The 27,752-nt window shown below is 43.0% G+C and overlaps 2 protein-coding genes across 3 annotated transcripts in view; one reads left to right on the top strand and one right to left on the bottom strand.

Annotated features, from left to right (window-relative positions):
* Window positions 1-27,752, bottom strand: part of LOC139376813 (URB2 ribosome biogenesis homolog) — a 33,650-nt gene that overhangs the window by 4,635 nt on the left and 1,263 nt on the right. The window contains exons 1-8 of one of the 2 annotated variants that reach the window (XM_071119748.1): window positions 17,283-17,358; window positions 16,424-16,563; window positions 16,133-16,309; window positions 12,184-15,523; window positions 11,677-11,837; window positions 11,242-11,352; window positions 9,600-9,842; window positions 1,191-1,287 (exon numbers count right to left, since the gene is read on the bottom strand). In XM_071119748.1, coding sequence (XP_070975849.1) covers window positions 1,191-1,287; window positions 9,600-9,842; window positions 11,242-11,352; window positions 11,677-11,837; window positions 12,184-15,523; window positions 16,133-16,309; window positions 16,424-16,549 — 4,255 coding nt within the window. In that variant the 5' untranslated portion in view covers window positions 16,550-16,563; window positions 17,283-17,358. Of the gene's footprint in view, window positions 1-1,190; window positions 1,288-9,599; window positions 9,843-11,241; window positions 11,353-11,676; window positions 11,838-12,183; window positions 15,524-16,132; window positions 16,310-16,423; window positions 16,564-17,282; window positions 17,359-27,752 lie in introns of those variants that run through there. The other variant, XM_071119747.1, reaches the window with a different exon arrangement.
* Window positions 18,196-25,800, top strand: LOC139376814 (ATP-binding cassette sub-family B member 10, mitochondrial-like). The gene is made up of 13 exons (XM_071119750.1): window positions 18,196-19,174; window positions 19,404-19,604; window positions 19,757-19,959; window positions 20,548-20,682; window positions 20,850-20,996; window positions 21,226-21,361; window positions 21,529-21,624; window positions 21,770-21,979; window positions 22,085-22,164; window positions 22,277-22,457; window positions 22,682-22,725; window positions 22,822-22,856; window positions 23,034-25,800. The coding sequence occupies exons 1-13, from the start codon at window positions 18,742-18,744 to the stop codon at window positions 23,284-23,286; spliced, it is 2,154 nt and encodes a 717-aa protein (XP_070975851.1). The 5' UTR covers window positions 18,196-18,741; the 3' UTR covers window positions 23,287-25,800.

The raw sequence follows: 27,752 nt of genomic DNA, 5'->3' as shown, positions 1-27,752 counted from the left end.
CTTTATGGAAGAGTGGCAAGAAGAAATCCATTTCTTTAAGATATCCATAAAAAGTGTCGGTTAAAGTTTGCCACAAGCCACCTGGGAGACACACCAAACGTGGAAGAAGGTGCTCTGGTCAGATGAAACCAAAATGGAACTTTTTGGCAACAATGCAAAATGTTATGTTTGGCGAAAAGCAACACACCATCCCCACTGTCAAACATGGTGGTGGCAGCATCATGGTTTGGGCCTGCTTTTCTTCAGCAGGGACAGGGAAGATGGTTAAAATTGATGGGAAGATGGATGGAGCCAAATACAGGACCATTCTGGAAGAAAACCTGATGGAGTCTGCAAAAGACCTGAGACTGGGACGGAGATTTGTCTTCCAACAAGACAATGATCCAAAACATAAAGCAAATTCTACAATGGAATGGTTCAAAAATAAACATATCCAGGTGTTAGAATGGCCAAGTCAAAGTCCAGACCTGAATCCAATCGAGAATCTGTGGAAAGAACTGAAAACTGCTGTTCACAAATGCTCTCCATCCAACCTCACTGAGCTCGAGCTGTTTTGCAAGGAGGAATGGGAAAAAATGTCAGTCTCTCGATGTGCAAAACTGATAGAGACATACCCCAAGCGACTTACAGCTGTAATCGCAGCAAAAGGTGGCGCTACAAAGTATTAACTTAAGGGGGCTGAATCATTTTGCACGCCCAATTTTTCTATTTTTGATTTGTTAAAAAAGTTTGAAATATCCAATAAATGTCGTTCCACTTCATGATTGTGTCCCACTTGTTGTTGATTCTTCACAAAAAAATACAGTTTTATATCTTTATGTTTGAAGCCTGAAATGTGGCAAAAGGTCGCAAAGTTCAAGGGGGCTGAATACTTTCGCAAGGCACTGTATTATGTCAACTTTTAAAACAACAGGCGCTGTCATACTTATCAAGGGGTGTGATGATTAAATGCTGAAAAATACATTTAATACACATGAAGATGGGTGGTTGCTCTTCTTTAAATGGGAACCAACAGGAAAATAGAAACTGCTAAATAATTTATTGGAAGAACATTTAGCCAATTCCTGTAAACGCCAATGTCATTCCTATCACTTGAGGTTATGAGTTAATGGGAGAATACTTAGATTACTGTATGAAGTGGTGGATGGGTGAGTGAATAAATTATTGAATGCATGAACCGATAGCCTTACCTCTCTCGGCCTCGCCCTTCTGTCTCCCCTCATGCATGATGGAGACCACCAGGCGGTAGAAACAGTTGAGGAAGGACGGTGCCGCTTTCAGCATCACCTGGGTACATACCAAAATAGGGCCACGTTACAAAAAGTTAAACTTTGACAACATTGCATTTGCAAGACATTCAGATTTTATTAGATTTAGTCATATGCCATCAGTCTCTAAACGAGAGCAAGAGATAAAAAAAACTGGCCCACAATTCTCAGGCACTGCGATATTCCTATGAGTCATCAGTCAGCGAGGTAATAGTTTCCATGCACCCTCCAGTGTTCACGCCAAAGACGTGCCCCTCTCCAGAGCACATCTGCCTCCACTTAAGCGCCCCTCTGGCACAGACCAACAGCTCTTTCCAGAAATTGATTCTGATGTTTGTCTCTGAGAAAAGAAACTGCTTCATTGCCTACAGCGGGAGGCAGTGGGATATTTTCCCTGGTTACCACCCTCAAAATATGTTCAATGTCAGATTGAAACAGGCTAACCTGAGTTGCCAAACAATCTTTCTAAGGGTCAGTCCGTAGATCAGTGGACACTGAATGCACAATATGATTTCCTGGGTAAATGATAAAACACTAGCAACAGTCATCAAAATTGGACAACGGGTGAAGATTTGTACAATTTTTATAATCCCCAGATATTGACTGAATTTTTTGCTGGCATGGACAAATATAGAAAGTTCAGGTATTTTTGTGGGAATTCAGGTATTACTTTTTTCCCCTTAAAAATGCACTTGTATATTTTCTTATTGTATCAGGTATTTTTTGTGTATGTTAAAATAAAGAAAACGGGTGCCTCCCGGGTGGAGCAGTGGTCTAAGGCACTACATCGCAGTGCTAGCTGTGCCACCAGAGATACTGGGTTCGGGCTCTGTCGCAGCCGGCCGCGACTGGGCGGCCCATGGGGCGGTACACAATTGGCTCAGCGTCGACCGGGTTAGGGAAGGGCTTGGCCGGCAGGGATATCCTTGTCTCGCCAAAAATCCTCAATCTTCATTCTAAATTACAACCATCCCCCTTTGGGAGGGGGGTACATTATCCATTTCAAATTCTAAGTTTATACATCGTACCAGTAGGCTGCCACTCAAAAGAAAAACAGTAAGAATAATGTATTTAGTATAAACAAGAAAAGAAAACAACGTCCAATCCCATTCTCCAACCCCACGTCTCCATTCAGAGGGCGAATGGCCAAGACAAGAGTGCCTTGTGAACAGGGTATGGTAGCAGGTGCCAGGCACTCCGGTATGATTGTGTCAAGAACTGCAAAGCTGTTGGGTTTTTCACACTTAACAGTTGCCCGTGTGTATCAAGAATGGTCCACCACCCAAAGGACATCCAGCCAACTTGACACAACTGTGGGAAGCATTAGAGTCCATATGCCCAGCATCCCTGTGGAACACTTGACCCCTTGTAGAGTCCATGACAAATTAAGGCTGTTCTAAGGGCAAAAGGGTTCCTTATTGGGTATTTTAATGGACAATAAAATTAGCTTTTCTTTCAAAACAAGGACATTTCTAAGTGACCATAAACTTTTGAACGGTAGTGTATATGTACGTATGTATGCATGTATCTCTATATTAGAGGTCGACCGATTATGATTTTTCACCGCCAATACCGATTATTGGAGGACCAAAAAAAGACGATACCGATTAAATAGGCAGATTTATATATTTGTAATAATGACAACTACAACAATACTGAATGAACACTTATTTTAGCTTAATATAATACATCAATAAAATAAATTTAGCCTCAAATAAATAACGAAACATGTTCAATTTGGTTTAAATAATGCAAAAACAGTGTTGGAGAAGAAAGTAAAAGAGCAATATGTGCCATGTAAGAAAGCTAACGTTTAAGTTCCTTGCTCATAACACGAGAACATATGAAAGCTGGTGGTTCCTTTTAACATGAGTCTTCAATATTCCCAGGTAAGAAGTTTTAGGTTGTAGTTATTATAGGAATTATAGGACTATTTCTCTCTATACCATTTGTATTTCATATACCTTTGACTATTGGATGTTCTTATAGGCACTATAGTATTGCCAGTGTAACAGAGTATAGCTTCCGTCCCTCTCCTCGCCCCTACCTGGGCTCGAACCAGGGACACATCGACAACAGCCTCCATCGAAGCATCGTTACCCATCGCTCCACAAAAACCGCGGGGGGACTCTGCAAGGGGAACAACTACTTCAAGGTCTCAGAGCGAGTGACGTCACCAATTGAGTTAGAGCGCACCTCGCTAACTAGCTAGCCATTTCACATTACACCAGCCTAATCTCGGGAGTTGATAGGCTTGAAGTCATAAACAACTCAATGCTTGAAGCACAGCGAAGCGCTGCTGGCAAATGCAGGAAAGTGCTGTTTGAATGAATGCCTACGAGCCTGCCTACTACCGCTCAGTCAGACTGCTCTATCAAATCATAGACTTAATTATAACATAATAACACACAGAAATACAAGCCGTAGGTCTTTAATACGGTCAAATCCGGAAACTATAATTTCGAAAACAAAATGTTTATTCTTTCAGTGAAATACATAACCGTTCCGTATTTTATCTAACGGGTGGAATCCCTAAGTCTAAATATTGGTGTTACGTTGCACAACCTTCAATGTTATGTCATAATTATGTACAATTCTGGAAAATTAATTACGGTCTTTGTTAGGAAGAAATGGTCTTCACATAGTTCGCAACGAGCCAGGCGGCCCAAACTGCTGCATATACCCTGACTCTGCTTGCACGGAATGCAAGAGAAGTGACACAATTTCCCTAGTTAAAAGAAATTCATGTTAGCAGGCAATATTAACTAAATATGCAGATTTGTACAAACAATAGTATATACTTGTGGATTGATTTTAAAGAAAGGCATTGATGTTTATGGTTAGGTACACATTGGTGCAACTACAGTGCTTTTTTCGCGTATGCGCTTGTTAAATCATCAGCCGTTTGGCAAAGTAGGCTGTGATTTGATGATAGATTAACAGGCACCGCATTGATTATATGCAACGCAGGACAGGCTAGATAAACTAGTGATTATGTTAATATTGACTGTTTTTTATATGTTTAATGCTAGCTAGCAACTTATCTTGGCTTCTTGCTGCACTCGCGTAACAGGTAGTCAAACCTGCCACGCAGTCTCCTCGTGGAGTGTAATGTAATCGGCCATGATCAGTGTCCAAAAATGCAGATTGTTTTGAAAACTTGAAATCGGCCCAACTAATCAGCCATTCCGATTAAATCGGTCGACCTCATATATATATACAGTGCCTTGCAAAAGTATTTGGCCCCCTTGAACTTTGCGACCTTTTGCCACATTTCAGGCTTCAAACATAAAGATATAAAACTGTATTTTTTTGTGAAGAATCAACAACAAGTGGGACACAATCATGAAGTGGAATGACATTTATTGGATATTTCAAACTTTTTTAACAAATCAAAAACTGAAAAATTGGGCGTGCAAAATTATTCAGCCCCCTTAAGTTAATACTTTGTAGCGCCAGCTTTTGCTGCGATTACAGCTGTAAGTCGCTTGGGGTATGTCTCTATCAGTTTTGCACATCGAGAGACTGAAATGTTTTCCCATTCCTCCTTGCAAAACAGCTCGAGCTCAGTGAGGTTGGATGGAGAGCATTTGTGAACAGCAGTTTTCAGTTCTTTCCACAGATTCTCGATTGGATTCAGGTCTGGACTTTGACTTGGCCATTCTAACACCTGGATATGTTTATTTTTGAACCATTCCATTGTAGATTTTGCTTTATGTTTTGGATCGTTGTCTTGTTGGAAGACAAATCTCCGTCCCAGTCTCAGGTCTTTTGCAGACTCCATCAGGTTTTCTTCCAGAATGGTCCTGTATTTGGCTCCATCCATCTTCCCATCAATTTTAACCATCTTCCCTGTCCCTGATGCTACCACCACCATGTTTGACAGTGGGGATGGTGTGTTCAGGGTGATGAGCTGTGTTGCTTTTACGCCAAACATAACGTCTTGCATTGTTGCCAAAAAGTTCAATTTTGGTTTCATCTGACCAGAGCACCTTCTTCCACATGTTTTGTGTGTCTCCCAGGTGGCTTGTGGCAAACTTTAAACAACACTTTTTATGGATATCTTTAAGAAATGGCTTTCTTCTTGCCACTCTTCCATAAAAGCCAGATTTGTGCAATATACGACTGATTGTTGTCCTATGGACAGAGTCTCCCACCTCAGCTGTAGATCTCTGCAGTTCATCCAGAGTGATCATGGGCCTCTTGGCTGCATCTCTGATCACTGTTCTCCTTGTATGAGCTGAAAGTTTAGAGGGAAGGCCAGGTCTTGGTAGATTTGCAGTGGTCTGATACTCCTTCCATTTCAATATTATCGCTTGCACAGTGCTCCTTGGGATGTTTAAAGCTTGGGAAATCTTTTTGTATCCAAATCCGGCTTTAAACTTCTTCACAACAGTATCTCGGACCTGCCTAGTGTGTTCCTTGTTCTTCATGATGCTCTCTGCGCTTTTAACGGACCTCTGAGACTATCACAGTGCAGGTGCATTTATACGGAGACTTGATTACACACAGGTGGATTGTATTTATCATCATTAGTCATTTAGGTCAACATTGGATCATTCAGAGATCCTCACTGAACTTCTGGAGAGAGTTTGCTGCACTGAAAGTAAAGGGGCTGAATAATTTTGCACTGACAATTTTTCAGTTTTTGATTTGTTAAAAAAGTTTGAAATATCCAATAAATGTCGTTCCACTTCATGATTGTGTCCCACTTGTTGTTGATTCTTCACAAAAAAATACAGTTTTATATCTTTATGTTTGAAGCCTGAAATGAGGCAAAAGGTCACAAAGTTCAAGGGGGCCGAATACTTTCGCAAGGCACTGTAAACTTCCGACTTCAACTGTGCGCGTGTGTACACACACACACACGCGCACAGTATAAGTCGGAAGTTTACATAGCCAAATACATTTATACCCAGTTTTTCATAATTCCTGACATTTCATCTTAGTAAAAATTCCATGTCTTAGGTCAGTTAGGATCACCACTTTAATTTAAGAATGTGAAATGTCAGAGTAATAGTAGAGAGAATTATTTATTTCAGCTTTTATTCCTGTCATCACATTCCCAGGGGGTCAGAAGTTTACATGCACTCAATTAGTAGTTTGTAGCATTGCCATTAAATTGTTTAACTTGGGTCAAATGTTTTGGGTAGCCTTCCACAAGCTTCCCACAATAAGTTGGATGAATTTTGGCCCATTCCTCCTGACAGAGCTGGTGTAACTGAGTCAGGTTTGTAGGCCTCCTTGCTCACACACACTTTTTCAGTTTTGCCCACAAATTTCTATAGATTTGAGGTCAGGGATTTGTGATGGCCACTCCAATACCTTGACTTTGTTGTCCTTAAGCCATTTTTGCCACAACCTTGGAAGTATGCTTGGGGTCATTGTCCATTTGGAAGACCCATTTGTGACCAAGCTTTAACTTCCTGACTGATGTCTTGAGATGTTGCTCCAATATATCCACATAATTTTCCGTCCTCATGATGCCATCTATTTTGTGGAGTGCACCAGTCCCTCCTGCAGCAAAGCACCCTCACAACATGATGCTGCAACCCCCGTGCTTCACGGTTGGGATGGTGTTCTTCAGCTTACAAGGTTCCCCCCATTTCCTCCAAACATAACGATGGTCATTATGGCCAAACAGTTCTATTTTTGTTTCATCAGACCAGAGGACATTTCTCCAAAAAGTACGATCTTTGTCCCCATGTGCAGTTGCAAACTGTAGTCTGGCTTTATGGCGGTTTTGGAGCAGTGGCTTCTTCTTTGCTGAGCGGCCTTTCAGGTTATGTCGCTATAGGACTCGTTTTACTGTGGATATAGATACTTTTGTACCTGTTTCCCCCATCATCTTCACAAAGTCCTTTGCTGCTGTTCTGGGATTGATTTGCACTTTTCGCATCAAAGTGCATTCATATCTAGGAGACAGAACGCATCTCCTTCCTGAGCGGTATGACGACAGAGTGGTCCCATGGTGTTTATACATGCGTACTATTGTTTGTACAGATGAATGTGGTACCTTCTGCGTTTTGAAATTGCTACCAAGTATGAACCAGACTTGTGGAGGTCTACAATCTATTTCTGAGGTCTTGGCTGATTTCTTTTGATTTTCCCATGATGTCAAGCAAAGAGGCACTGAGTTTGAAGGTAGGCCTTGAAATACATCCACAGATACACCTCCAATCAACTCCAGTCAACTTAGTGTATGTAAACTTCTGACCCCCTGGAATTGTGATACAGTGACTTATAAGTGAAATAACCTGTCTGTAAACAATTGTTGGAAAAATTACTTGTCATGCACAAAGTAGATATCCTAACGAACATGCCAAAATTATAGTTTGTTAACAAAAAATTTGTGGAGTGGTTGAAAAATGAGTGTTTACATACACTTAGGTTGGAGTATATGTAAACTTACGACTTCAACTGTAATATTGCCTGCTAACATGAATTTCTTTCAACTAAATATGCAGGTTTAAAAAAACATATACCTCTGTGTATTGATTTTAAGGCATTGACGTTTATGGTTAGGTACATTCGTGCAACGATTGTGCTTTTTTCGCAAATTAGCTTTTGTTAAATCATCCCCGGTTTGGCGAAGTAGGCTGTGATTCGATGATAAATTAACAGGCACAGCATTGATTATATGCAACGCAGGACAAGCTAGTTAACCTAGTAATATCATGAACCATGTGTAGTTAATCACTAGTTATGTTAAGATTGACTATTTTTTTTATAAGATAAGTTTAATGCTACCTAGCAACTTACCTTCGCGTGGTCATCTCAGCGCTAGAGGCGTCACTACAGACATCCTAATTCAAATCCAGGCTTTATCACAACCGGCCGTGATTGGGAGTTCCATAGGGCAGCGCACAATTGGCCTGCAGTAGCTAAAGCTTAATAATAGCCACACCATACCAAACATTCACAAATGTTTCTCAACTTTATTAGGGTAATATCAAAAGTCAGTCAAGCTATTGTTTATAGGGAAAATACGAGCAGAAAATAAACTGTTAAGCAGGGAAAATAAACGCACTACCATCCCCTGTGCCCCCCAAAAAACAAACTTCCGCAAAAAAAACAATAATAATTTTGCCCCTCCCCTATTTTGGATCACCCCTCGACCCCGGGAAAATTAGATCCCTCCCTAATAAAAATCACACCTATCTAAACATACTTTACGTTGTTTGCGAGATCAAACATATCATCATTATAATTTGTGTGTTCATTTTTGGAAGTTGTTTTAATTTCAGAGCATCTAAATTTGTAAACATTTCAATTGTATGTTTTTAAAATTCCACAAAAAAATGAACACCCATCAAAATCAAGTCTTTATTTATCTTTTATCTTTCTTCTCTTTCACTCTAACATGCTAACTACACCGCTTGCCTCGCGTGCATAGCAAAATACATTTAGACATACATGTTATTCAATTATTGCACCCACACTGCTCACGTGCGCCAATGAGCGTCTGCGTTGTCAAAGGCTAAAATAGAAGTCAGTTCTATTTGTGACGCTGATCGCGCTGCAAGTCCTGCCTCTCTCATCTCATTGGTTTATAGAAGCACATACCCACGTGCCATTTCCTCATTGGTTATACCCACGTGGGTGACTGAAAGACGATCGGAGGTCGGTGGTGGTTATACACCTTTTAGGAAAGTTAGTTGCCAATCGCCATATAAGTCCAAAGAAGAAATTCCTGGAAGGAGGAGAGATGACTACAAATGACTTGGTTGACCGTTTTATCTGTGGATTAATTGTCGGTGTAGAGGACCTTGTGCATTTCAGGTAAAATAACAACAACATTTATATCCCAGGACAAATTAGCTAGCAACAGCAAGCTAGCTAAATAGGACAAATTAGCTAGCAACTGCAAGCTAGCTAGCTAAATTGCCATACATTTTTTATGCTTTTCGACCTGTTCCCAAATTAATATAATTGGTTCAGAGTTTGTTTTGATATTTTAACCTGCGTGTCTTGATCGCGTTTGGTGTGGGGGGACAAAATCCATTTGCGCACGGTGGCATGTGCGAGGCCGGTTTGGGTACGGTGTAAGTGTCGAGACGGTATGTTAAATCCCTGAGAAGCTTTAGCGTTCTTATAGATTCAACAGAAAGACCATGTATTCTATTAAGACCATTTCAGCCATTACCGGTGTGTGTTTGATAGGTCATTACATACGTTTCCTCGGTTATAACATTAACAACAGGAACAAGCAAAACTATGAAAGTTAAAGTGACAAGTGGATTTTGCACTCCTCGGGCACAGGAAATAGATGGCTGAAAAAGACGTTTTTAGCGTTGCTAAAAACACATTTATCGAATCCAGGCCACTAACCTGCGGGTGACACTGGATGACTGCAAACAGAGCCTCGTGAATGGCCTCAAAGGTAGCGTGGTAGACTTCCATCGTCAGGTGCTCAAGGGGGACAAACTGCAGGGCCCCCAGCACCATGGTCACGTGGTGGGGGTTGGAGAGCATCCTCTCCCCCTGACGGAGCATGGCTGTCAGAGTGTCCAACACTGGCACGGTCAGAGCAGCAGTCAGGGTTGGCTCCTTGCCAGCCTCCTTCACTAGAAACTGAGAGAGAGAAGAGAGGACCGTGGGAGTTGAACCAGAGATGAATATAATGAGGAATATGGATTTAAGATGGAGGACAGAAAGAGAGAAACTAGTAAGAAGTGAAGTACTACATCCTGTATGGGTTCTCAAAATGTGATGTCTCAATGTTTTACTATGGTTGATGACAACAAGTAAATAAATGTGTTAATTAAGCAATGAAAGTTTACATTTGGATTTGGCAATAGGGCTCAGTAAGCCATAGAGAGAACAGAGAAAAACTGATATACTGTAGACCAATTAAGGTATGAGGCAACATTCCTGTTTGTGTTGTGAACACAGTGAGGGATTATAGTTGTGTTGTAAAACCTAACGTTAGTTATTCCTGCAGAGTTGCAATGAGGTGAGAAGGGGCAATATTGATAAATGAAACCAGATTCAGCTTGATTAAATGGGACAGTAACAGGGAGGGAGAGACACTTACTGCTGCAGCCCAAAATTGGCTTTTCCCAGCTAAATAAATTCTTCCCCCGTATCAGATCCAAGACCCAGGAGACAGTGCAGCGGAGGAGAAGCGTGACATGCTTTGTAACAGACAGCCAGACTGTGGTTCTAATTACAGTGCTCTCTGCAATGCCCAAGGGGGGTTTCTACGTTAGATAGGAAACACATTTACCCTTTAAGTCGATGATAAGTCTATGCCAAAGCCAATGCTTTGTCCCTCTTGAAGCATGGACGCAGGTTTTTAAGTGAGAAGGACGCAGGTTTTTAAGTGAGAAGGACGCAGGTTTTTAAGTGAGAAGGACGCAGGTTTTTAAGTGAGAAAGACGCAGGTTTTTAAGTGAGAAAGACGCAGGTTTTTAAGTGAGAAGGACGCAGGTTTTTAAGTGAGAAGGACGCAGGTTTTTAAGTGAGAAAGACGCAGGTTTTTAAGTGAGAAGGACACAGGTTTTTAAGTGAGAAAGACGCAGGTTTTTACGTGAGAAAGACGCAGGTTTTTAAGTGAGAAAGACGCAGGTTTTTAAGTGAGAAAGACGCAGGTTTTTACGTGAGAAAGACGCAGGTTTTTAAGTGAGAAGGACGCAGGTTTTTAAGTGAGAAAGACGCAGGTTTTTAAGTGAGAAGGACACAGGTTTTTAAGTGAGAAAGACGCAGGTTTTTACGTGAGAAAGACGCAGGTTTTTAAGTGAGAAAGAAGCAGGTTAAGTGAGAAAGACGCAGGTTTTTAAGTGAGAAAGACGCAGGTTTTTACGTGAGAAAGACGCAGGTTTTTAAGTGAGAAGGACACATTGTACCTTCACCATAACTGGATTTTGAGTGATTCTAGCTCAAATAATATTTTTCAGTGGCATCAATTGATTTGGATAAACAATCCTTCTTTATCCAAATCAGCACATCAAATGTCACAGTGAATACTTACTACTAAGGCAGATATGATCTGAGGTGCAATGAGCCAGAACGCCTTTAAGCAGGTTTCTGGAAGCAGGCCGCTGGCAAGCAGCTTCGTTATCGTCACAGTTGAAAGGACTTCCTGTAAAATACAGTGTGCTCTTTGTAGTGTGTCAACAAAGCCCACATAACCATTTGAGGGAAAATCTCTGTAGAGGAGAACTGAGAAGAAGGAAAATTGAGGGATTCCTGTGCTGAATTATTTAGTAGGAAAAATATAAAGCTAGGTTTTAAAGGTGGCGTTAAATACAATTTAGTAGCCCATATAGGAAATGTTATCCAGACTTCAGTGTTTAAGTATTCAGGACACCAAATACAGTAGCTTGTAACTCAGATAGCATCATTTTACAGTAGCTAGTAATATCACAACTTGTACAGTAACACTTGCAGTAAATATAACACCTACCCTATGACAGCCGCTCCTGAACTTGGAGGTATCCAGTCCGTCTCGGAGCAGCAGCAGGAGAAGGTGGAACTGTTCTGGGGTACTCCTGACCAGCAGCTGGTCCAGAAGCTCCTTTACTGGCTCCTCCAGGGACCTCACCTCTGATACTGACAGCCATGGGGCTAACACAGAAGAGTTACGGTTAACATTAAATAATTATACATTATATTTATCCATTACTGTGAAATGAGATGGTTTCTAAATGTACAATTCTTTTAAATAGTAATATGTTTTATTATTTTGTGTTCAAGAGAAATTCTGTGCAAATTCTTAATTATGTCTGTTTTAGTTATCAATGTCTGTCAGCAATTGTACAGGAAATGTACTTTAACATTTACTTGAGCGCTATTTTACAGATATTACGAGCAGTAGGAAATCACACAATGCACACACAGGTGAGCATCTCAGAATACACTGTACCAAGTCTGATAAAAAAAACGTTCATTGTTGTGGAATAAGAGCGCGTACCTGCAAGCAGTTTGTGGACATTCTGCAGAATTGCCACAAAGAGCTCCTCCTGGCCAAGGGCTTTGGTCATCTCTGCAGCAGCATAGTATGCTGAGAGGAAGTGGAGCGATGAGACCAGGAAGTCCATGGGGCGCTGGGATGGGCACATCTCTCTGAGAATCTGCTGGCTGAAGCTCCTGTACATGCCCATGTGGCTTAGACTCTCCTGTGTGATGCCCTCGCTAGGCTCATCTTGGGGGCAAGCACAGGCCAGCTCGCTCCTCACCATCCCGGTCACCACATCCACAGAGAAGGCCTGGCCTAGTAGACTGCCTGTCTGAGCCCTCAGGCTGGCCTGGATGGCAGGGCCCATGACAGCAGTGGTCTTCCCCAGTAATTGACTCAGGGTCTCATCTAGCTGCTTGGTTGTCCTGAGGCTGGATGTCATGGCCTGGCACAGTGTGTTCATAGACGCAAGCAGGAGCTGTACGGCGAACAGGCCCCCTGTTTCAATGTTTCCTGGGAGAGAAGACAAAGCCATAACGGCAACCTCGCTATTGACCAAATAGGTGGTGAATTTCTCCAGGTTAAGGCGGACACTGCTCTTTCTGTGGATTATCAATAGGATCAGGGACTGGATGAAATCCTGGACGGTTTTTAGGAAAGTCAGCCAAGCAGAGCTGTCCACGGTTTGAAAGAGGCCCTTGTTGCTGTGTGAAAAGAGAGCTGTCAAAGATGCCTCCAAGAGGCTACTCCCATGCACAATCTTTAAAACATGATGGGATTTATTCCCTGCCAGAAGCAACCCCATGAGACTGAAGAGCTGATTCAGCAGATCTATTGTTACGGCAGGCTTCACATCATTATGTAGCTGTGTGTCTGTGACCATGAGGAATAAGAGTAAAAAGAGCCCTGAAAAGTCTTCAGAGGACATTCCATCTGGGTTAAGAGCATTGGTGACTTGAAGTAAGCTTAAAAGGTTATCGGCTTGACTTTGAGATAGGGTTATAGAGGCTCCGGTCGTACTAGAGTTCAGTATGTGTTGGGCTATGGACTCCAGTCTCTTCAAAGCAGAATGGGATTCACTGACATCGCCATCTGACTGAGTTACTGCACTTCCTTTGTCTCCAGCTGTCAAACAGCTTACTTCACTCAACTTCATGAGTGCAGGACAGACAGAGGCCATGTCTGGGATGCCGCTGAGAATCCCCACAATCCTTTGAGTGACACATCTGACAACAGCAGAGTAAATAGTGGGTAACTCGACAAGAACAAGGCTCTCAAGCAGATCTTTGGAAATGAGAGAGACAGACAGCCTCTCAGTGGTGTCATCTGGTGTCTTCTGAAGTAGGGAGCTGAGGAGAACATCAGCTATATGACACACTTCGTCCTCAGTGAGAAATGGCGAGATCATGGGTAGGTTTGTGGTAACGAGGTACCAATGTGCCACTGGGTACGTGCTGGCATCCACACTACTGACCTGACGGTCCCATAGCTGGTCACTCTGCTGGCAGAGTTGAGGATCTCCTCTCCCCACAATGTACTGGGCTGCTCTGCGGAGGACATCTGAAGCTCTAGTCTGTGCCAAGAGCTCATTGCTTAGGATAACTTTCTTCATTTGTTGGAGAATGAGCAGTTTTTGCAGGAGGTGAGTCATGGGGCTACAGTGCTGGCCGATGGGAGAGGCCTGATCTTCACCTGTCGCCATCACACCAGAGAGGAGAATACCTATGTTGTCTAGTATGTTAACGCTAGCTGGGTCCGCTGGGGATGTGTATTTCGTACAGTGAATCTGAAAGAGGGTGTCCACCTCCACCCAAGTGTACTTTAGCAGAAGGCCTGCATCTTGGACTTTCTGACACCCAGGGACGTCTGGGGCCTGGCCTTCAGCCAGCTGCAGCACTGGCTTCACCACCTGGAGCATCTTCTCCATCAGAGCCTGGGTTTGCCTCACAACAGGAACTGGTGTGCTGTTGTCCAAAGTTTTCAGGCTGAACAACACAGAGTACAAGAGCACACTCAAGGAGAACAACTTCAGGGACATGTCTTCGTTTCCTTCCAGATCCGGGAGTACATAGCTTGTTACATTCTCTAAAATGAGGCAGCATATTTCCAAAGTCTGGCTGGCGGGGTTGTCCAGAAGGCATGTGCTGAGCGTCCTATGCACTGCCTCTGGGAGAACGGGCTGTCGGAGCTCATCCATTGCTGGGCGGCAGATGACAGCCAGGAGCTCCTCGAAGAGCTTGGGGAGCTGCCTCAGCTTGGCGTAGATCTGGAGAACAGAGGAGATGAGGGCCTCGCGTGCCTTCCTAACCCGTGGCTCTGTGCAGTCGGAATCAATCCATCCTGCCGACAGCAGCTCGTCCAGGTCCGGCTCTATGATCAGGTGGTTGAGACTGAGCAGGGCTTTTAGACAGCGGTACCATGCTGATATGCTGGGCTGGGCATTGTCGAACAACAGCCTCACCACCTTCCTGTAGAAAATCAACTGAACCTCCTCGTACTTTATCCTGTCAGCCACCACATTGTAAATGTCTGCCGTCAAGCATAAATTCAAGAGGTTCTCCAAAGCCAGCAGAGCTAAACTCCAGTTTTCACCATCAAACAGGTCTTTGAGAGTCACCTCATTTGTGAAATCCAAGGCAGCGATTAAGTGTGTTAACATGTGAAAGCAGAGTACTTTATTATCTCCTCCTTTACAGTAGGCATCCAGAGAGAATTTGAAGAGCAGTGGGAGGGAACTCGACCTGACCGCAAAATGGAGATCGGTGTCACAGTACCCTTGTGCACAAATCTTTGAGAGTATCGAGTTGACTGGGGAGAGTAGGCTCTTCCCCGCTGCTCCCTTCTTCATCCCTGGCTCCTCCTTTGAGAGGAGCTCCTCCTTATAGGCCTGGAGGTGGTCTGGCAGGAAGAGAGCAGACTGCAGGATGGTGTCCACTTTTCCACGGATGTCCCTACTCAGGTGCTGGCGGACACGGAAGTCATCCTCGGCCATCCAGGCCCTGGAAGTCAATAGGTGTCTGAGCAGGAGGAGATGCTGGAGCAGGTGTGTTGTGACTTGGGCAAACACGCGGTTGGCATTGGCCTGCTGCTTTTGGACCGCGAGGTAGCTACTCAGGGTAAGGAGGAGGACCTCAAACACCCGGGGTGTCAGGGGGTCTGTGGCTTGCTGCTGACTGAGCTTGGAGCAGCCCAAGGTACACAGCTTGGCCAACAGCTCCACCAGTAGCTCGTACTTAGTGGTGAATGTGACAGAGAGGACTGAGGAGGAAAGGATGCCCTGACAGCAGCTCAACACGGTGGAGACAGACGCTGAGGAGGTCCCTGAGGCAAACTCCTGAATCCTTTCAATTATAACCTGGAAAGAAAAATCACCTGTCAAAAATCAATACATTCAATAAAACAGGTGTACTTTTTTTTAAACAATTATTTTACCAGGTAAGTTGACTGAGAACACATTAATTTACAGTAATGACCTGGGGAATAGTTACAGGGGAGAGGAGGGGGATGAATGAACCAATTGTAAGCTGGTGATGATTAGGTGACCGTGATGGTATGAGGGTCAGATTGGGAATTTAGCCAGGACACCGGGGTTAACACCCCTACTCCTTCAATAAGCACCATGGGATCTTAAGTGACCACAGAGTCTGGACACACATTTAACATCCCATCCAAAGACGGCAGCCTACACAGGGCAATGTCCCCAATCACTACCCTGGGGCATTGGGATATTTTTTTTAGACCAAAGGAACAGGTGCCTCCTACTTGCCCTCCAACACCACTTTCAGCAGCATCTCGTCTCCCATCCAGGGACCAACCCTGCTTAGCTTCAGAAGCAAGCCAGCAGTGAGATGCAGGGTGGTATGCTGTACCATCAATGTCCTTATCTTGAAAAGCATCAATCTAACTTAAGCTGCTAAAAGTGTAGCGATTACATACTGATCATCGGCACTTATGACCAACTTACTTGCGCTACTGCCAAACGAAGGCTGATGGTTTTTCCTTGGCTCAACACACTATGTAGCTTTTTGCTGTGCAAAATATCATCCAGGTAGATCCACAAGCCTTCCACCACCACCTGTGGCAACTCCACTTTCTTACTGTAAAAGCCTGTCAACGCATGACTTATCCAATCAAAGAGTACCTGTAAGGAGATATAGGACACAGCACTTCAATATAAAATAAATAAGGTTTACAGAGACAATAGGATAAACATGCTGGTATAATTCACCTAATATCTGATGGGCAGATGTGTTACCTGTTCTTTGTTAGGAAGTAAGCACTGTGATGAAATCCATGCAAAACGGGCAAGCTTCAGTTTGTCCACCCAGGGTGTCTTGGGGTTTTTGAGCTTCAAGTGAATACCAGAGTACATGGCAGCCATATCTGAAGCCTGGCCTGTGGAGAAATTGACCTGAGTCAATACAGTTCTCAGACTAAATGACGTACCTTATTTGGCCAGTAGAGGGAGACGTTTACTTAAAGTTCAATTCTGACTGCTTAGTATAATGGAGCAAGCTGGTGAATGGACTTGAAACCGCAAGAATCCACATGATTGTGAAATAAAAATGAAATACATTTGTATGTCACATGCACCATATACAACAGGTGTAGGTAGACCTTGCAGTGAAATGCTAAATGTACCATGCCTGGAGTGCACTGGTCAAACAAACGTGTAATCAGATTATAGCAAGTAGCATTGACATAGTACTACTACATGATGAGCTATTACTGTTCTAGTACAGATATACAAATATTTGGTACTAGCTTTAGTTACTAACTCGCCAAGGTTGTTTCTGCAATGCTAACATCTGTCAAAAATGACATGTCAAGTAGAAAGAAGTAAATAATACAAGTGAAAGTCATTCATATTTAGTGTGTCATGAGGTTGTAACAAAATCGAACGAGACGCTAGAAAGAACAAGCGAGAATCTACATGATCAACGGCTAGCATGCACGGCTAAGCTAAATCAAGTTAAGCTAATCATGGGTCTCTCAGCTGTACTTTTAACTAAGAAAACAAGAAGCAATGTCTGAACAATTCAAACACTCTAATTTTAATAAAATTATGAATTATAAACCGATTTTGTTAGCAAATGATGTTAGATATTACTTACTATTATAACACCAACACGTGTTCCGGTGTTTTCACAGACAAACTTTAACCTTTACCCTTTGAACGCCACTGTATCCAGACAAAAACAATCGAGTGCTGATGATTGCTCACTTTTTTTTTTACGTAACCTTAATTTAACTAGGCAAGTCAGTTAAGAACAAATTCTTATTTTCAATGACGGCCTAGGAACAGTGGGTTTAACTGCCTGTGCAGGGGCAGAACGACAGATTTGTACCTTGTCAGCTCGGGGGTTTGAACTTGCAACCTTCCGGTTACTAATCCAACGCTCTAAGCACTAGGCTACCCTGCCGCCCTCATGTGGTACCCTTCCTGCAGGCTCATCCAGGCATGACCCTCCAGCATAACAATGTCACCAGCCATACTGCTCGTTCTGTGCATGATTTCCTGCAAGACAGGAATGTCAGTGTTCTGCCATGGCCGGCCGGCGAATAGCCCGGATCTCAATCCCATTGAGCACATCTGGGACCTGTTGAATCGGAGGGTGAGGGCTAGGGCCATTCCCCCCAGAAATGTCCTGGAACTTGCAGGTGCATTGGTGGAAGAGTGGGGTAACATTTCACAGCAAGAACTGGCAAGTCTGGTGCTGTCCATGAGGAGGAGATGCACTGCAATACCTAATGCAGCTGGTGGCCACACCAGATAATGACTTAATTTTGATTTTGACCCCCCTCCTCTTTGTTGAGGGACACATTATTCCATCAATGTTAGTTACATGTCTGTGGAACTTGTTCAGTTTATGTCTCAGTTGTTGAATATTGTTATGTTCATACAAATATTTACACATGTTAAGTTTGCTGAAAATAAACGCAGTTGACAGTGAGAGGACGTTTATTTTTTTGCTGAGTTTATATGTTTCTGTGGAAGATGACATCGATTAATCGAGGTCGCTTAGCAATGTCTTTCAAAGTTTTTCTTATATCGTCGGCCATTGATTTCCGTCAGGGACTTTAACAAGAAGCAGCTAGGTTATTTTCCGGGGGTCACCTTTTCTATTGAACAGAGAGGTTTTTCTTTTCGTAGAGTTGTGTGTACTTCTGACAGTCGGTTACCGTTAGGCTGCCTTGTCGCCTGCAGATTGTGTCGACATGTCACTCCTATCGACAGACATATTGTTGTGACAGGGCGCTCCCAGCGCGATAAAGACAACTTCGCCTAAATGTGGCTGTCACGAACAGATAATGATGAATAACCGCCAGGAACCCACGATGTAATAGATATTATAATTTGTCGTTAGTGTTGGCTGGACACGAAGGAGGACGTTGACCTAACTGTGTTTTTATGTTGGAATTCGCTGGCCTCCTCGTATGTGAAATGGAACATGCTCGTTCGCACTTTCTTGCTATGTTTTGGTCATTTGGTAGGTAGCTGGCAAGCCAACGCACTTGAGTTTGTTTTTCTTGCTTTTATGTGTCTGAGTCGCTCACTAGCTGTCTTGCAGAATGGGACTGTTGCTGTTGCAATTGTCAAAATGTCCAGGCGTGAATATTTTGAAGCGCGAGGTTCACTCCCGTGTACATAAACTATTTTGGTTAGAATGCCAGACTTCCAGGGGACAACGAGAGGTGAGTGGGAAAAGGTTCGAACCTGTGGCACGCACTTCGCTTTCACACCCGAAGAGATGCAACTCTCTTGTGCCCTGTGTACCACTTAGACAGTTCACCATACCCCCCCATTTGTTGAGGAACTCATGGACAGCAACTGTACACTTTGCCAACTACAGCTCTTCGACAGACTCAAAACAAGCAACACAACAAGAAGTTGACAGCAAAGATCTGCAGTCAACGGAAACAAAACAATCCCCAACTCGGATACCCACTGAGGATGTCAAAAGGATTTTACAACTTGCCCACCCTGAGCGCTTGCGACTGTCAGGTAGGCCATGTCATTTAAGGTCACCACAGGGATATCTTCGAAAATGACCAACATGGCACTGAAATAATGTTATCACCAACTTGTGCCTGTGTAGGGTTGACTAAATGACATAGTTTATTCCTTACTTGGGCCCTATTTGTTGTCATGAAAGTTTCCCTTTTTAAACAATAATACAGTAATGTTACTTGTTTTGATTCTTATATTTTGTTTTCTATACCATCCTCCTCAGCGGCTGTGGGCTTCCTAATGGTCTCCAGCGCTGTCACAATGTCGGCGCCCTTCTTCCTGGGCCAAGTCATTGACACCATCTACACCAGCTCTTCAGAGGACTTCAGTGCCTCCCTCCGCTCTCTGTGTATCATGCTTTCAGGGGTATTCCTTTGTGGGGGCGCCGCTAATGCTGCCCGTGTCTACCTCATGCAAATCTCAGGTGAGCGTCACCGTTTGCTCTCAGTGCATGCAAAGTGGGTTTACATATTAAACAGATGTCCATCTCTGGATTTTTTTGGGTTATTACTATCGTGACTTTGATGCCATACAGAGGAACTAATCGAACATTTCTAAAATATGTGACTCTTGCAGGGCAACAGATTGTGAGAAATCTACGTGTATTCCTATTCTCCTCGATTCTGAGGCAGGAGGTAGGTTTCTTTGATAAGACCCGTACCGGGGAACTCATTAACCGCCTATCTGCAGACACGGCACTCATCGGCCGCTCCGTCACAGACAACCTTTCTGACGGGCTCCGCGCTGTCGCCCAGGCAACAGCTGGGGTCAGCATGATGGTGAGAAACAGCCCTCTCCCCACATTTGTTTGTAAAGGGTGTGTTAGGGTGTTAAAGTCCATTCTACTCTGTACAGGGATCAGTTCTAAGATTTTGAGTCACATGGGAATGCAAGTTGTATTCAGAGGTGAAACTGGTTTGTCATTAGGAAGATGTGATTTTTCATCCTTTCATGTACAGCTTTCCTTAGCGGTTCCATTATTCTGGTTACTGTCATTTTTCTTTGTCATTGTTCTGGTCCCTCCACATAGGATCTGGTTTGACCCAAGTTCTTCATGTTACAACAAGTATATTTAGAATTTATCGAGTTAATTCCTTGAGTTTCCTCCTTGGTTACTATATATTCCTAGGATGTCATTTCTAAAACGGATAAACCCCGTAGCAAAATATCCATAACTCATTTATCATAGTAAATATAGTACAGTTGAATACATTCATGATAAATATGTTAACACATCCTCTCCGGTCATTAGTGGCTTTACAGGTTCAAAATCCCTTTATAAAAAGGTAACCGAGCAGGCTTAAAAGACTTGGGCTGATTTGCCTCTTCACATTTCCTGGCATCTCCCTCTCGCTCTCTGCCAACAGTTTTACGTGTCACCAAGTTTAGCAGCCTTTGTGCTGCTGATTGTGCCTCCTATGGCTGGCCTAGCTGTCATATATGGGAGATACCTGCGCTCCATATCCAAACGTACACAGGACTCTCTGGCTGAGGCCACACAGGTAAGATGAGACCCGTTCTAACTGCACAGCATTAGTCATTACTGAAGCAGTGTTGCACTGTAGATTATTCTCCAAGCAGAGTACATAGACACCAGGTCTTTTAATCATATTTAAAAAAAAAAAAAATTGAAACCAATTGATCAGACTGATACTGTATTGTCTTGTAGTTGGCAGAAGAACGCATCAGCAACATGAGGACAGTTCGGGCGTTTGGTAAGGAGCTGACAGAGGTGGCCAAGTATACGGAAAAGGCCAACTATGTTCTCCACCTGGCCAAACAGGAAGCCGTTTTGAGGGCTGGCTTCTTTGGCGCGGTGAGCATCCAACAATTCAATGTTGCCCAATGTTCCTTAAAGAGAAATGGAGTGGTTGTTAACATTTTCTCAATCAACGGCAGTTGAAATGTAGTCAAGCCCTTTTGGCCTTTTGAAAGACTGGAACCACAGAGTTGTGCGATCTGTGGTGGAAGCTTCTGCTTTTATGACCTGTGTGTTTCTTCGGGGGTCATTGGGTTGTAACTGGTTTTGTATGAGTCTCTTTTAGACTGGACTCAGTGGCAACATCATCATCCTGTCAGTGCTGTATAAGGGAGGGCTATTGATGGCCAGTGAACACATGACTGTGGGAGAGCTCTCTTCCTTCCTCATGTACGCCTTCTGGGTGGGCATTAGCATTGCAGGTAGGGCGTATATAATTGTCTCATTGCCTATGCATTCTGAGGAAAAACCCCGCTCATTAATCAATGAACAAATCACACTGTTAAAATTTTCATTTTAATAAGAAACTGATTCTCTCTATCCCCTAGTCTGTCTGAGCAGCTGTTTAAATGTCTGTTTCGTTGAACAGGTATGAGCTCGTTCTACTCTGAACTGATGAAGGGCTTTGGCGCAGGGGCACGGCTTTGGGAGCTACTGGACAGGAAGCCCGAGTTCCCCCTCAATGGTCAGCATCAAGCCCTGCCATTCTAGACCACACTGAGAAAGCATTGTGCAAAACACCTTAATTACATCACACTTGGCTAGTAGTCCTCTGCATCTAAACTGGCATGTAAACGTACATGTCCATGTTCCTCCTCATTTCTCTGAAGAGGGTATTGTGCTGAGGCCGGAGCAGCTTAAGGGTCAACTGGAGTTCCAGAATGTCTCCTTTGCCTACCCAACCCGCAAAGACGCCCCCATCTTCCAGGACCTGAGTCTCTCTGTGCCTGCTGGCTCCGTCATGGCCGTGGTAGGGCCCAGTGGATCGGGCAAATCCACTCTGGTCTCCCTGTTGCTCAGGCTCTACGACCCAGTTGCAGGTGAGGACTACAGCTGAGGTCATCTCTTACAGCAGCTTCATGTCACTGTATGTCTTCCATTTCGTCAACAGTCTTATGATATAGAGATCCTTTTTTGCTGTATAGGTGTGATCACTATCGACGGGCATGATGTGAGAGATTTGAATCCTTATTGGCTGAGGAGTCACATTGGAACTGTTAGTCAGGTAATTGGTCACATGACGATTATTAGTAGGCAATATGTTCCCATTGTTGTGGCTAAGCAGTGCTTTGACATGTGGTCTAACCCTGTGGTATTCTCCCTCTGTGGGTCTGCAGGAGCCTGTACTCTTCTCCTGTTCCATCGCTGAGAACATTGCCTATGGAGCGCCTGACTCTGACACGGTCACAGTTCAGGAAATCCACCGGGCTGCACAGATCGCCAATGCTTATGAGTTTGTCCGAGGTTTCCCAAAAGGCTTTGACACTGTGGTGGGAGAGAAGGGTGTTCTTCTCTCAGGTGAGACAAATGCATGCGTATCAGGAATTTTCTTTGATTTTGTGATGTGATTACGTAGTTGATAGGTGTTCCTAAACAAATGTTTTTTTTAATTGTTATGGTGTTGGACTTCACTGGGCATTCCTCAAACCGGAATGATCTGACTACAGAGTTATTGTTCATAACTAAAACCATCGCTTCTTTAACAGCTTTAATGTAATGACTAGTTTTGCTTTAACCAACAGGTGGTCAGAAACAGAGAATTGCTATTGCAAGGGCTCTGCTTAAGGTATTTTTAATTACACCCGATTACATGCATCAACAATTTTATGTTTTAGTCAAATGGGCAAATGTTGTAATGTATGCATTCTCTCCCTTCTCTCAGAACCCCAAGATACTTCTACTTGATGAGGCGACAAGGTAAGACATTGTGCATGGTCTAATCACATTTTACATGAGTCGCTCTTCCTCTGTTTTGGACAGTTACGCAAGGTCAATCAGCTGGGTGAAGCAGGGTCAAACAACCCAATGACATGTGAGCTATAACTCATGGACCTCTCACTTTTGCCCTCTCTTTTCCATCCCCCTCTTCCTCAGTGCCCTGGATGCAGAGAATGAGTTCCTGGTCCAGGAGGCTCTAGAGCGGCTCATGGATGGGCGCACAGTGCTGATCATCGCCCACCGCCTCTCCACCATCCAGAACGCTGACGCCGTGGCTGTGCTGGACCAGCGGCGTGTGGTGGAGTGTGGGCAGCATGCACAGCTCCTGGGCAACCGCCAAGGCCTCTTCAGGAAGCTGATGGAGAAACAAGCCTTCCTTCAAGAGGGGCAAAAGCAAGCGTTGCGTTGAAAAGAGCTGGGGAGGGGCCTTAAATGTAGAGAAACTGCCTTTAGCTGTGTGGTGACGTGCTAATCACGCTGCGCTCTGCTACACTCCTCAGTCTGTCAGTGGTGTGTGTGAATCAGTTTAAGCTATTTGCAAGGGAGCATTTGAATATCAACTGGAACATGGATGATTTTAATATTGCAGAGCCATCTCGTAGCGCTGACGGGGATTCATTTTGAGACAGCCAGTAGGTTTGGATTCTCTTCTTGAGGACACCCAACTTATTGAGTATCATTCTTCAAGCTGCAATATGTACCTGACCAAATTTGCATAGAAATGTTATAGATCTGTCACTCATTGAAAGCAAGTCTAAAAAGGGGTACATCTGTTCTATGTGCGCTATTTCTATGCTTCCTGTTAAGTTTCATTTTTACGTCTTTTACTTTCGGTTTTGTACACCAGCTTTAAAAAGCTAGAAATATATTTGATTCTGAAAAATATATTTCACAGTGGTTAGATGGTACAATGATTCTCTACACTGTGCTTCCTAGTTTTGTCACACTAACTGAAATTAGGCAAACTATTAGTTTCAGCTACCAGGAAATGGCGGCGGGAGTTCTGCATAGTGCATCTTTGAGGTTAGGATATGCAGAAAATATTAATCACACCAAAACTTTGAAGTACGGCCTATGTGAAGTAAATATTATAACTGAGTCACTATGCCTTTTCAAGAAAGCAAAAGCTATCTTTTGTATTAAATAACTACTTACCAGACTGAAACAAATATACACTCAGTGGCAAGTTTCTTAGGTACGCCAACCCGTTCACAAAATTGGGTTGTGCCTTTAGATAGTGAGTGAGTCATGTGGCTTGCGATATAAAGCAGACGGACAGTCATCGAGGCATTTAGTTACTGTTCGATTGAAGGTTAGAATGGGTGAAACGATTGACCTAAGCGACTTTGAGCATGGTTTGATCGTCGGTGCCAGGCATGCAGGTTCCATTATCTTAGAAACGGTCTGCCTCCTAGGCTTTTCACGCACAACCGTGTCTAGGGTTTACCGAGACGTGAGACAAACAAAAAAACATCCAATCAGCAGCAGTCCTGTGGGCGAAAACAGCTTGTTGATGAGGTCGATTGAAAAGGGAAAGAATAGTGCAAGCTTACAGGCGGACCACAAACAGGCAACTAATGGCGCACAACGACATCTCGGAACTCACAACTCATCCGTCCTTGTCACGGATGGGCTATTGCAGCAGACGACCACACCAGGTTCCACTCCTATCAGCTGAAAACAAGAAGCGGCTCCAGTGGGCACGCAATCAATTGACACACTGGACAATTGAGGACAAAAAAAAAACATTGCCTGGTCCGATGAATCTTGATTCCTGTTGCGTCATGCCAGAGTCAGGATTTGGCATAAGCAGCGTGAGTCCATGGCCCATCCTGCCTGGTGTCAACAGTAGAGGATGATTGGGGTGGTGTGGGGAATGTTCATTCCATTGATAACAATTGAGCAATGTTTCCATGCCCTGAAGAATTCAGACTGTTCTGGAGGCAAAGGGGTGTCCGACTCGGTACCAGATGGGTGTACCTAATAAACTAGCCACAGTGTGCATTTATTTGTTACAAGTTATCCAAAACGTGAAGCTAGCATTGTCAATTATGTAGGCCTATTTCAAAGACAATGGCAAACATACAGAGCACTGATATACAAGCAACATTGGCATAAATGTGGACGATAATCAAATATCTTACATTGCAGTTGATAAAGCAAACAAACCACCACTGATCAGTTATGAAAATGATGTGCATATCCATGCAAATGTTCTGCTATATCACCTATTTCACCACTGGCTATTATTTAATTGATGGATAGTATGCTGGATATTTGATTTACATAAAATACAATCACAAAATGAATCTTCAAAGATGCCTTTGGGTCTTCCACTGGTACCAATTGTACATTTCTGAACAATCTAACATTCAATAGGTAGAATTTGACCAAATCCATGTTATCTTGACAGTATGTATGACTGAAAGACCTTGCAGACCTTTTAGTATTTGGATTTAGAGTTCAGCCAAATCCTTTATACTAATGGGATATGTAGATCTTTAAAATGTGGCATTATAAGCTCATAGTATCAAATAACATGTATTTTCTTATCTGACACTGATGAATAGATTTTTCTCACGTACCTGTGACACTGGATGTACTGTGCCTGGATTGTACTGCAAAGAAATATTCACTGCTCTGTTTTGTGCCATTTTGCTCCTCACATTTTAATATTGGATTCAAGGGTCATCCTTGTGCAATAGAAAGGCAAGAACAAGAATGGTAGGGAGATTTTAAATAACTTTGAGCTTCAACCAATGCCATACCAATGTGTTTGTGTGTAAGTCCTATATAAATGTTCTCTACAGAAGGCTCCTTGGTAAAATCAGCATGTTGTAATAATGTATTAAAATATAATATTTTAATGATTTTGTGTGCTAAATTATTAGGCCTTTGTGAAAAATAAACGATTTTAATAATATTCTGTGATTTCCTTTTCAAATATAAACCCATTAATACAGAACCTTACTATGCAGGAAAAGTTACATTAACTGTAAAATGTTTTTTATATTATCTCAGACTCAGTCATATATCTTCTCAGAAAATATTTCATCTAACCTAATCTCTCGTGGACAGATGAAACAGCACGAAAAAAAGGGTAAATGACAAACTTTCACATGAGAATTTTACTTCTGGGTAACAAAAATGAAGAGGGTACTATTAACCGATTGTTTTTTTTCTCTCCAATCTGTGTGTGTTTAGAAGTTATATATCAAATGAATGAAATTCTAAATGTTCAGTCGAGACAAATCTGGACCATCCTCATCTATTCTATTCATACACCTTTGTCACCCCTTTGTCACCTCAAATAGATCAGTTTAGAGCCCATGACATGCACTGGCGTTGCGTACTGGACACCTGCGCTCAATATGTACTATGAAGCTAAGTAGTTATTTCTTGGCATCAAATCACATATCTACCATAGCTTTGATTGGACTGATCATGTCAACATCATACTTTCAATATCTTAGCTAGCAAGCTAGACAAGCAGTCATCTTCAAGAATCAAGTCAACAATCTACTGGCAAATCCTGTTCAATCCTTGTCATATGAAGAGAAATTATAGATAAAACGTATCGGTACTCATCAGCCATTGGACATAACACAACAATGAGTGGTTTGGAAGGAATCAGTGGCTAACTGCAAGTGTTGCAAAGCAATCACTAGCCTGCTACTCAGTGGAGAGGGTGTGTGGTCCAAGTCTGGGTTTAAGGGTCTCTTTTCCAAGCTTAAAAGGATAAGCATTCACATGCAACACCATGGGAATGAAAAGGTTGAATTCATTGGCCATGCTGTCAATACAGCATGGCTTCTGCCGCATTCAAAACAACTGGAAACTTGGAACTGGGAAATCTCAGACGTCAGTGAGTTCAAGACAACTGGGAACTCAGGGAAAAAATGAGCCCCGACTGGGAAAATACATTTTGAACAGTCATTCAAGTTGGAATTCCAAGTCGGGAACTCATGCCATGATTCAACCTTGTTTAAAAAATATATATTTTCCCCCTTTTCCCCCTTTTTTCTCCCAATTTCAATTACGATCTTGTCTCATCGCTGCAACTCCCCAACGGGCTTGGGAGAAGCAAAGGTTGAGTCATGCATCCTCCGAAACATGACCCACCAAACTGCACTCTTTAACACTCGCCTGCTTAACCCAGAAGCCAGCTGCACCAAAGTGTCAGAAGAAACACCGTTCAGCTGACAACCGAAGTCAGCCTGCCGGCACCCGGCCTGCCACAAGGAGTCACTAGAGCGCGAGAAGCCAAGTAAAGTATTTATCCTACGGTTCTGACTTGTGTACAGGGAGATTACTGTAAGAACGTTCCATGTTATGAATTCTGTACCTGTACATTTCAAAAGTGCTGAACAAATAGTTATATTGACTACATCCATCCTAGCTCGCTCATTAATGTCTTAATCGAAATTACGGATTGCCTCTTATCAACTGACAAACATCTCAAATGTCAGTAGAATCCACATTTGTTTAAGCAAGTCAGCCATATCAGCTATGTTTTTAAAAAAGGCAGTAAATGAGGCTGAATTAACTGTTTCGCTGCCAGACAAGGCTCTATTCATAGCCAGATGTAATGATTCACTCCATGGTGCTGAAAAGAAAGCTCTGCTGTTGGGATAGATTTATGTAGTTTGTGGGCATCGTTTGTCACCGTTATAGTGCAATTAATGTATTGTTTAGTGTTGTGTTGTGTAGTGGCTTTGCTAGCTTGCATCAAAACATTTGGGGGGAGTTTGCCCCACCAAAATCTTCATGCTAAAATCGCCACTGCTCAGGCCTTGAAAATGAAATGGCCTAATTGAACTGATGGAAAGTAAGTGGATTTCGGTGAAGAAATGCCGTGGTTAAGACTACGATGGT

Source organism: Oncorhynchus clarkii, chromosome 20 (assembly GCF_045791955.1).
Source record: "Oncorhynchus clarkii lewisi isolate Uvic-CL-2024 chromosome 20, UVic_Ocla_1.0, whole genome shotgun sequence".
Taxonomy (NCBI): domain Eukaryota; kingdom Metazoa; phylum Chordata; class Actinopteri; order Salmoniformes; family Salmonidae; genus Oncorhynchus; species Oncorhynchus clarkii.
The sequence above is the reverse complement of the archived record's forward strand: the minus strand, read 5'-3'. Positions and strand labels throughout refer to the sequence as shown.

Excerpts from the sequence above, each read along its gene's own strand:
- LOC139376814 (XM_071119750.1), top strand. The coding sequence starts at position 18,742 with ATGGGACTGTTGCTGTTGCAATTGTCAAAATGTCCAGGCGTGAATATT. Across the intron at positions 20,683-20,849 it reads CTCTGGCTGAGGCCACACAG|TTGGCAGAAGAACGCATCAG; the intron begins GTAAGATGAGAC and ends ATTGTCTTGTAG. Across the intron at positions 21,362-21,528 it reads GGTGGGCATTAGCATTGCAG|GTATGAGCTCGTTCTACTCT; the intron begins GTAGGGCGTATA and ends TTCGTTGAACAG.